This window comes from Microtus ochrogaster, unplaced genomic scaffold (genome assembly GCF_000317375.1).
Source record: "Microtus ochrogaster isolate Prairie Vole_2 unplaced genomic scaffold, MicOch1.0 UNK13, whole genome shotgun sequence".
NCBI classification, from domain to species: domain Eukaryota; kingdom Metazoa; phylum Chordata; class Mammalia; order Rodentia; family Cricetidae; genus Microtus; species Microtus ochrogaster.
This window is the reverse complement of record NW_004949111.1, coordinates 3,418,463-3,429,595: the sequence shown is the minus strand read 5'-3', so window position 1 is coordinate 3,429,595 and position 11,133 is coordinate 3,418,463. Positions and strand designations below refer to the sequence as shown.

General features: G+C 37.1%; 1 protein-coding gene across 5 annotated transcripts in view; it reads left to right on the top strand.

Annotated features, from left to right (window-relative positions):
• Positions 1 to 108: 108 nt before the first annotated feature.
• The window catches only part of Znf711 (zinc finger protein 711), a 28,904-nt gene continuing 17,879 nt past the window's right edge, over positions 109 to 11,133 (top strand). For 2 of the 5 annotated variants that reach the window (XM_026789037.1, XM_026789036.1), the window contains exons 1-3: positions 111 to 337; positions 2,085 to 2,207; positions 3,712 to 3,816. In XM_026789037.1, coding sequence (XP_026644838.1) covers positions 3,738 to 3,816 — 79 coding nt within the window. In that variant the 5' untranslated portion in view covers positions 111 to 337; positions 2,085 to 2,207; positions 3,712 to 3,737. Of the gene's footprint in view, positions 338 to 498; positions 524 to 2,084; positions 2,208 to 3,711; positions 3,817 to 11,133 lie in introns of those variants that run through there. The other 3 variants (XM_026789038.1, XM_013353601.2, XM_013353600.1) reach the window with 3 other exon arrangements.

Genomic DNA, 11,133 nt, shown 5'->3' with positions numbered 1-11,133 from the left:
GGTAGGGGATCGGGGGGCGGGCGGGAGGGTGGCGCGGCGCGCGCCTGCGCGCCTTCCTCCACCCCCTTGGCCCCCTACCCTGCAGCAAGGGTTGCGTGACGTAATGCAACCTCAGCATGTAGCGGCGCTATAAAGCAGGACAAGGCGGCGCGCCTCCCAGACGCAGAGTAGCTTGTGATTGGCTCGGGCTGCGGAACCTCGGAAACCCGAAAGCTCGGACCTTCCAGGTCCACAGCTGCCGCCCCCCGCGGCAGCGGCGAGAGCGGCCTCAGTCTGACTGGAGGCGGCGGCGGCGAAGGCGGTGGCAGTGGCGGTCCCGCGGCGGCGGCGGTGACAGGTAAGGAGACTCCTGAGGAGAAACTCGGGAGCGTCGGCTCTGCCACGCTCCGCGTGTCTCCGCGAGGGGAGAGGCTCCCACCCAGCGTCTCGGGGAGGGCGAAGGGAACAATGGAAGTGGCGTCTAGTCCCCGAGCTTTCCCCACAGCCGCCGGAGTCCCCGCTTCCTCCTCCGCCGCCATCGGAGGTCAGAGAAACGTTGGGGGGGAGTGAGGGTCTCTTCCCCGGGCAGCCCCCTCCTCTCCTAGACCGGAGCTTCCCGGGGGAGCCAGAGCCGTCGTTTTGGCCGTCGGTGGTTTAGGGTGACAGGAAAATGGCGGAAAACAAAACGGTGGAGAGTGCGGCGTCCCCTCGACATTTTTCCTTAGCGACCCCCCTCCATGATCCCCTCGCCCGCGCCCCGTAGCGCCGCGCCGACTCGCCCGCTGGCGGCGACGGCGGTTGCCGGGAGCTTTCGGCACGCCCGAGGGCTAACGGGGCACGGCCAGGGAAGTGGCCCGGGGCCTGGCGTGGGAGGGAGCGGGGATCCGAAGCCGTCAGAGCCCGGCTGGGTGGGGGGTGCCTGGTGCCGTGTGCCGCAGCCGTCGCCGCGGCTGCCTCCAATACCACCATTTTGCTTGGCGCTGGGCTCCCACGTACAGCGGAGCCGCGGGAGCGAGGGGCGACGGGCGGTGGGGTGGGGGCAGTGCCCGCCGGTGACCGCTGCGCCGCGGGAGAGCAGGGAGGGCGACGCGGGGGACTCCTCCTCGGCCGGCTCTCACCTCTCCGCTGCCAAGGCTCTCTTGTTCTAGCTCGCTTGAACATCAGCGGGCTGGGCGACACCGGAGAGGGCACGTGTGTGCCTTCTGCTGGAAATGATTGAAACTTGGCACGGTCGTGGGAAAGGGAGACTTCTGCGGGAAGAGTGCTGCTTCCAAAGCTGCAATATTGCTACTTGCCAGGGCTCCTTTGTCTATCTCTGCAAATACTACTTTCCCATTCTCTCGCTCAGCCGCCTTACCATTTCTCTTCTGTCCCTCGCCCTGTTGACATCACGGAGCAGCTTGCCCCTGAACGAGCTGTTTAGAAGAGGCAGATGAGAGTAAAATTTGATTTTTTGTGTGTGTGTGTTTTCTGTTTTGCATGTATTGATAGAGGGATGTTTACTTGAAGCATAGTTGCTTGGTTGCTTGGTTGTTCTCGGTTCGATAACCTTGTGTGGTACGTACACTCTTGAGAAGACTGAGCAGCTTACCTGCCTATTGGTTATTAACCACCATACTGCTGTTCCTTTACATTGTTTAGTATTGATCTTATTGAAACTTCCTACAGGTGAAAAAGTATTTCACTTTATCTCTGTGCTATTTATTCAGTGTGGCACTTCCCATAATATTTGCCCAGTATGTTGTAATTTTCACACTTTATTGAGTGTTAGAGCAGAATTTTCTGTATGGATTTGGCAAAAATACAGCTTGCCCTTAGTTGTTCTTTACTTTCCAAGTGAAGGTGTTTTAAAAATCCGAAGTAAAGAAGATTTTGCCTTAAGCAGTCAAATTCTAAATGTGATATTTTTATACTGGAGGGTTTTTTTTTGGGGGGGGGTATCTGGTAGTGTCCTGGCTGCTTTTTAGATAAACACAGATTTGAACAGGTGAGCTTTCACAACCTCACCTTACAAGTTTGAAGAGTAGAGAAAAACATTCTTAAGTTGTGTAAGAGCGATTTGCTTAAAAATGTCTTGACGCATCTAATTTGTATTTTCATAATAGGTAAAGAACATTTCCCCAGAGAAAATGCGTTGTTTTGAAGGACCAAAATAAAAAGAAATTTTGCAAAATTCACTTTTCAGTCTGTAAGGAAATCTACAGTTTCTTCAACTCACTTGTGCAAAGGTGATTAGCAAATTACCTATTCTTTTTTTTTACTAATTACAAATATTTAAAACCATAGAATAACATTTGTAATTATTGTATTAGTTATATGATAAAGAAATCAAATGATAAAGTTGAAGTCTGCATAGTACTTTAAAGTGTCAAAAATAAATCCTTACAGCATTTTTACTTAAGTGTATGGTTATACAGGTAATTTATGGTGTACTCGTTTGGCCTTTTGTCCTTATCTTGGATGACAGCAAGACAAAAACATAGTAATTGGAAAGAAAGGCAAAATAGACCTAAAAAGTCCTCTTAAATATCTACTTTTGTCCCTACATAATTTACCTAATTATTTTGATACATAGAAATAATTAGCCACTGATAAAGATTATTTTTGTGTAGAAAGTATACAACTCAGACATTTAATATGGCGTTTGTTCTCATGATTCTTCTGCCTTTTGGGTAGCTAGAGAACATCACAGCAGGGGAAAAAGCTTAGCCATACCCCAGTATTTACTTTGGGTGGCCTCGTTCTAAAATTTTCGTTAAGGACATAGCCCTAGTGTAATATGTCTCATTTTAACAAACACTTCTGAGTGAAAATAACAAGTACCTTTTAAAATTCACACAATATTGGTTGTTTGGTTAGAATCTCTTGTTGCTGAGGCAATGCATATATACAATTATAAGTATTATATTGAGTGGCAACATCTGGCTTTCTGTTCCAATATGTCTGATTGTCTTAATATAGAGAATGAAACAGGTTGAGCTATTGCTTTAAAAACTTCCATAGAATAGCAAGATTTTATTAATCATTACTGGAAAATATCAGTTGTACAATTGCAAGCAAATGAAAGAAGCAATGCTAAATGTTTGTATGTGATTGATTTTATCTTTACCATATTTAGGAAGCAGTCATGTTTCATGATTCCTCAAAACTGTGAGACAAGAGACTGTAGTAGAGTGAGGCCAGAAGTCCTTACTGGTTCAAAGAACTCCGGGGAAACTTGTGCTAGAACATTTTGCATTATAAGTAGAGCCCCGGAGCCAGAGGTGAATACAATATCTGCAGAGCTCCACTGCAGGGCTGATCTGGGTGTGGAAGAAATGGATGAGAGCTACTGGATGAAACTCACTAAATCTAGACATCTGAGTCCTCTAGTAATGTATAAACAAACATACCAACTAGTAATCTGTCCTCATCTTATTCTTTTTCTTTATTACGTATATTTTAACTGGACCTCAGTCTTGCAGTTTTGTTCTTTTCCTTGTTTTTTTTTTTATCACATTCCTATGGATCATCACCATCACTGTGCCTCATTTTCCATTAGCTTGGCTTTACTTCCACTTACCTCTTTTGTGTCTAGTTCTCACATAAAGCAACTAAGCAATTTGGGGTTTTTCTTTTCTTTTATAATGAGCCTTGCAAACCTGGTTGTAAGGCATATTTTCTATTTTTCTCAAAACAACTGATTTGGAGGTAAATATATTTAAACTGTTTTTCAAACCATTTATTTTACAGATATTTGTGAATGAACTTTACTAAATATGGATTCAGGTGGTGGAAGTCTTGGATTGCACACTTCAGATGCTAGGATGGCCCATACCATGATTATGCAGGATTTTGGTAAAGCATTTTCTTTGTTGTATCTTATGATTATAAAGTAAGAATGTATTAAAATTAACAAGGAAATAGAACTACACTGAAATATTCATTCACTAGGAAAATTGTACAGCTAATTTTCATAAAGGCATATATAAATAGTATATTTAAGATCATATAATTTGTAAGAAGTTTGAGATAAAGGAACTTGGTATATAAAGATAGTATTTTATGAGAAATGAAAAACTCTATACATAAGTGCTTATTTGTATCATGTGATAGTATATAATAATTTTCAGATGTAGAAAATGTTAAGTCAGCTGTCTAAAATGTGCTTTAAGTTGCATTGTTCATGAAGCTAGAAAGTGATGTGCTTCTATCAAACAAAGGATTAAGATGATTATAAAGAGATAAAGGTAAATCATAGATTTGGTAATTATGTTCAGATATCACTTCCTCAAAGTTACACCAACAAAATAACACTTCTTTTTAAAAAGATTCACACACGTGTCTGTGTGTGTGCACATATGTGCCACATGTGTGTAGGTGTCCACAGCAGACTCCTAAAGCAGGCATTGGCTCTCCTGGTGCCAGAGTTAAGGGTGGCTGTAATCTGTCTGACACATGGGTACTTGGAACTGAAAGCAGGGCCTCTAAGAGGACAGCAAATACTCTTACTTAACGACTGAGCAATTTTTACAGCCCACCACCTTTTCCCTTTTTTGCTCTGATAAAAGATTCCTTACTTCTATGCCCAGTTTTTTCAGTGGCCTTAAAACAGTAATAATTTTGATGAATATGTTAAGACTACATTGATTGTCTAGAAAGAAACTAAATTTTGGGAAGATTGGTCTGAATTTTAAAGGAGGTAATGGTGTCCAAATTAAAAGATACAAGGATCGGATCTTAAGAGTTGAAGCTGAGGTAGGATTTAAAGTAGAAAACAGAAATGATAAACAGTTGTTAAAAAAGACACAGAACCTATAGGGTCATGTGGAATTAATGAAGTTGAAATCAGCGATGGGCAAATAGAACTAACTAGTGATACTTTGCTTGCCTAAGAAAATGCTGCTACTATTCTCAGTGTGATTTAATATGCCATTTGTTGCCCTATTTTAAAGATCTCAGTTTTAAGGATTAGAGGAACTGTATTCTAGTCTTGATAGTGATGCTATCTAGGTTATGAACTTGACTGAATTACTGATCCACTTTTATAATGAGGACGTTGAGGTTCTCTTGAGTTCTGTGATTCTTTGACATTTGTCAGATAAATACATCTGGGTATTTCAAGGTTGAATTTAGTAAGGATTGAGATGATTGTTAAGGTGACATATAAAGAAGTCATTGATTTATTCTTCTAAAAGATGAGTGGGCTTTCTTGTTTATGAATGATTTAGAAATGATTTGGGATGGGTGAAAAAGTAGAAGAATTGTAATAGTTAATCTTGGTTCTTGATTTGATTGGGGTGCGAGGATTTTAAATAGTTACTAAAGCCGATGATTGGGTATTTTTTACACTTACCTTATAAGTAGGCATCACCATCTAACAGACTAGGGACCTAGATGCAATAAAATAGGAGAATGCCTGCTATCACAGGCATAGTCTCCTTCTGTTTCCTTTTCTCCATGAGGTTAGCTCTACTACATGCTCCCTGCTGTGATGTTCAGCCTCTCTCACTTCAGTCCCTTAACAATGGAAACAGGTGGAAATCTCTGAAACTGTGAGCCAAAACGAATCTTTAAAATTCTCCTCTCATGTTTAAATCACAGTAACGATAAAAAAGTGACATAGAAAGAACTATAGATGAAAGGAAACAAGGTTAAATATACAGATATATTTTTTAGTCCTTAAAATACTTGTCTGGAGAGTTTATAAACTTTAAAATGCTAAAACCACTTATGTTTCAATTTTGGTTATAGACCAGAGGGATATTTGAATTTCAATATACTAAACAAATTTTCATTTTCAATGTCAACTTTGTAACTTCCTCAGTAGCTTGAGTTTTTCTTGTATGTAATACTTTATTTATGAGTTTTTCTTGTATGTAATACTTTATTTATTTTTAGTTGCTTGGGAAATAGGAGCTACAACTTTTTTCTTTTTCATTAAAAATAATTCATATGTCATACCATTAACCCCTTTTAAATTTTATATTTAAAGTAGTTATTTTTATTTGTAGTTTTATGTATTGTATATGCATGTTTGCCACATGCATGTTGGTTCTGAAAGTCAGAAGAGGATGTCAGATCCTTTGGAGTTGTGTTACAGGCAGTTATAGGCCACCTGATGAGGGCTGGGACTGAACTCGGGCCTTAAGGAAGAGCAGCAGGCGTTCTTAACTGCTGAACCATCTCTTCATACACCATTTTAAAGCTTATAATTCTGCATTTTAGTACACTTTGAGAATTTTGCAGTGAATACCAGCCATTTTTTTTTTGAGACAGGGTTTCTCTGTGGCTTTGGAGTCTGTCCTGGAACTAGCTCTTGTAGACCAGGCTGGCCTCAAACTCACAGAGATCTGCCTGCCTCTGCCTCCTGAGTGCTGGGATTAAAAGCATGCGCCACCACCGCCCAGCCCGGCCAATTTTCAGATATATATTATACTAAAAATTATAATCTCAAAATTTTAAAAATATAAAAATGAAACAAAATTTCACATACTTGTTAGCAGTTACTGCCTATTCCTTCTTTCTCCACCAGTTCTTAACAACTAGTAATTCAATTTATGGATTTACCTATTCTGAAGAGTTCCTATAAATACAATCATGTAATGTATGGCCTTTAATGTGTGGCTTCTTTTACTTTAACACATTTTCATGTGCCATTTATGTTATAACACATAACTCTTTTATTACCAAATGCTGTATTATAGGTGATCACATAGCTGGAAGAAATGTTTTCATTTGATACATTCCTTGTTTAAGTAAGGAGTGAGAAGATGGGAAGGTTTGCAAACTACTTCCAATTTTAGTTGGCATTGTCGTAGTTATATAAGTCTTCTCTAAAGTGAACTAATGAAGTAAATGTTTCTATGTCAGAAAAAAATTAGAGCTACTGTTTTTTGTTATATACCTATTCATGATTCAACTGCTTAGTTGTGTTTTTAAATGATAAGTTATCTTAAATTCCATTTTCATGATCTTTTAAATTGAAATGGGTAAATCAATCCCTACTGAATTTTTATATTGTGATAATACTGTTATTCTTAATTAGAGTGAAATCAAGAGTTGCTAATATGAGTAGTGTTTACTCATTTATTGATTTATGGTTTGTGATTGTGCTGTTCTAGAATATGTTAGGTTTCCATTTGTAAATAGATTTTGAATTTTTTGAAGTTATACAGCTATGTGTCACAAGGTCTCCAAATTCTGTAAGGTTCTCATTTGAGACTATGAGATGAATATTGTATAGAAAATTGGAAGAATTAATTTACAAGTTACTAAATCAATTTCTTTTGAAGGATTGTTAAGATTTAAAAGTTTATAATATTATGTCATATAATAGTTTTGCTGATGTTTGAGAACAGAGATTGACCTTACAGTCAGTGGCATTGAGTTTAATAGTTGTTTAAGATTTTAGTGTTGGAAAGGTAAGTGTTGCTTTGAAACTTATAAAGCAAAATGGCCTTATATACTAGCTAAAGACAGACTGTTAAGAATTTTTTTTTTGCTGTCACTCCAATGTGGTGCTAGATAACATTTGAAGAAATCCTCACAAAATAGAAAGTACTTTGTCAGAATTTACCGTTTGTTGTTGTATGTTTATCTCATTGATTCACATCTGAAAGAATCCTATGTAATTTTTTAACTAGTAAGATAAATTCTTCATGCCATCAGGTACTACTAAATAAATGTTAAAATAACATTTAAATAAGTTTCTATGTGCTAGCTCTTTTAATTCTTCTCAAAATATTACTGTAGTATTGTCCTATTTGCTTAATTTTATAAGTCTCTCTTTTAAAATTTATCTAGGATAAGAAACAAAACTTTTCCTCTTAGGAGAGTAGTAGAAGAAGAAAATAATACTACCACCCTGAGTCAAAGGATGAATACAGCAACCTCTCTAAAATATAATTTGGGGTGGCTAGCGAGATGGTTCACCAGGTGAAGTACTTACCATGAAAGCTCAACAACAACCTGATAATTACAGGTTAATGGAGAGAAGCAACTCCACAAAGTTGTCCTTTGGGGTTCTACCCATATTTTATATGCACATCAGTAATAAATATATTTTTAAAGACAAATATATTTTGTTCATAAAAATGGAGAAAATACTCACACTTAATTTGAGGATTAAATGAGATTTTTATATATGCGTGTATATGCTCTCTCTCACACACATATATAGTATAAGGTTGCTTAGTGCATTGTTAGCGAATAATAAATATTACCTATGTGTATCTGAATAAATGACATTTTTAAGGAAGTACAGCTCATTTATAGCTGAGTAAATAAATTTGGTTTTGGAATTTAATGAAATGTAACAGATGTACTGATAAGAAAGCAAAATTATGGATCTTTTTAGTCTGAGTAATTTGACGTTATTTTGCTGTACTCATTAGTTCTTGGTCTAGTCTTTAAGGTCTTTGGTTCAGTTTAAAGAAGTATAATCAGGGTAAACAAGTATATTTAGCTTCATTTTGGTTTAGGTTTGATGGATTTTTACGTATTCTAGGCTAGGTGAACTTTGAATCATTTATTTTCTTAGAATCAGCTTAGCCAGTTTAATCTGAGCTTTTGAGCATAGGCAAGCACTAGCATTATTCTAGCCTTCCATCTTTTCCCACTGTCTAATCATAAATCAAACTAATCTTCAAGAATACTTTGAAATAATTAGGATTTCCTGAATATTAAATTATTGATCTGTAAAAACAATTTTATGAAATAGTAATCTTAACATTTACATATATAGCATCCCATTATTAGGAATTTAATAGACTTAATATTTAATTTTCTTTGCTAAAGCTATCATTTCTAGTCTGGATAAATGCGAGACTTGAAACTCTACTCTGTCCTCATCTCTTAATTTTCTGGAGTAAACACGAGAAAAAATACTTTTTAAATCCATATTCTATTTGTCTACCAGTTTTGTAGGGTTGTGGTTATGTTCTTTTTTCTTTTATTTTTGAGATAATATATAATTTTTTCCTTCTCTTTCCTCTCTCCTGACCCGTCTCCTAGATCCCTGCTTACTTTATTTCAAATTCATGGCCTCTTTTCTCATTGATGCATATTGATAAATATTTTTCATACATATATATTTCTAAGTATAACCTACTTAGTCTATAAAATACTACTTGTATATATGTTTTCAGGCTTGACTGTTTGGTATTGGATAAGCAGTGGGTGTGCTCTTTCTTAAGGAAGACTATTTCTCCCACTTTGAACATTTTTTAGTTTAAGGTAGCTCCTTGTGTAGGTTTGAAGCCTTGTGTCTATTTTGGCATGTCTGTTGTTATGTTCTTTTGATGTAATTTAGGATTTAGGTGAAAACAGAAGAATGTTGAGAAGAATTTAGAATAGTTGAAAGGAAGGATGGGTGTGTTGGCATGTGCCTGTAATTCCGGAACTCCTGAGGCAGAGTCAGGTCAACTATGAGTTCCAGGTCACCCTTGACTACATAACCAGTTTGAGGCCAGCTTAAACTGCATGAGGCTCTGTCTCAAAAATCAGTAAAATAATAGTAATTATTCCCAAGACCTCTGAAAATCAGTTTTCTTTTCATTCTTAGCTTTTATCATTAATGGTAGAAACTGGTTTACAGCTTTAACTAACATCCTGATGAATTGATTATAAATAGTGAGCATTGTAGTGCCTTACTTTACATTTTTTCTAGATAGTATTTTATAAGAAAGTAATCATTACGTATATGTATTGGTGTATATGTATATGACCTAGTGTTTATGTACAGGCTATGTACTGGTGCATTTCATATAGATAATGCATTATAAGTAGACCCACAAACTCTTAATTTATTGTACCACCTCAGGGTAGCAGAACTTAAAATTCCTCGTAAAGAGAATCTATTCTCTTACAGTATTTACAATGGAAATGGGAGCTGGTGCCTACCATGCTACTCAAGAGAAAAATTAAAAGCTTCTCCCAGTTGCAAACTTATTAATATTATCAAGCTAAATCTTAGTCTGATATGAGTTAAGATTTGTTTCTCTAAAATCAGGTATTAAAAGATTCTAAGGTTTTGGATATAGCAATTTCTTTAAGTTAAAGAATTTCTTGGGAATTTTATGGCTATATGTTTTGTGATATGATGTTATATTAACTTATAACAGTATCTCTTTGTTTTTCTCATTTTGCTTTCATTTTTCACAAATATATAGTCATTGGAAGTAGGAAAAAATAGTATAGTTAAGGTCTTATATACTTTTTATTCATTTTCCTCAATGCTGGTATCCTATTTAACAATAGTACAATATCAAACCCAGAAAATTAAAGTTTTAGGTAATTTTTGTTATCTAAAACCATATACCTTGTTCTTTTTCTATCGTTTGGACATACATTGGCTTGTGGATTTTAAATTTTTTATTTGTACTTTTTTACAATTTCACATATGTATCCCTTGCATTCTGATTACTCTTGCCTCCTCCTACTTTGTACCAGCTCTGTTCACTCTTCTCCCCAACAATTTTTTTTAAAGTCCATCTCTCTCTTTTACTCTGTGACCCACGTAGATTACCCTGGGCCATTGTGCATTGGGGTGTAGAGCTATTCTTTGGAACCTGGTGGACTCATCAGAGGTTATACAAGTAAAGACAGTGAATTCCCTTTCTCTCATATAGCTAGCAGTTCACAAGTAAAGGATTGATCCCTGTGAGTTCTTTTGCATTCTTTGACTGATTGTTGATAGGACTTGTCTTGTGGGGGTAAGTGCAAGTAACTACAGTTATGTGAGTAAGGATTACAGTAGTCTAGGGAATGCCATTTCTAACTCTTCACCTTATCTTTAGGTCTTACATACATCTTTAACTCTCCCACCACCTCTTTAATTTTTTCTTAGCCTTTGAGGGGGTGATTTAAGTGAATTGTTTAAGGATGGACCCACATCTGTCATTTATTTTCTTCATTTTGTGTAGTAGATCCATGTCAAGATAAATTTCCGTAGATTTATTCTGGTTGTTGGTTCTATCAGTACCCTTATTCCTCTTTATGACTAAATGTTACTCTGTGATAAGGATGTGCCAGCGTTGATTTAGCTAAACATTTATCTGCTGATGGACTGATATTTGGAAAGTGTTTATTTTTTACTATTATGAATAAAGCCACTATGAACTGTTTTGAACATTTAAGTATAGTTTCTGTGTAAACATGTTTTACATTTTCTGT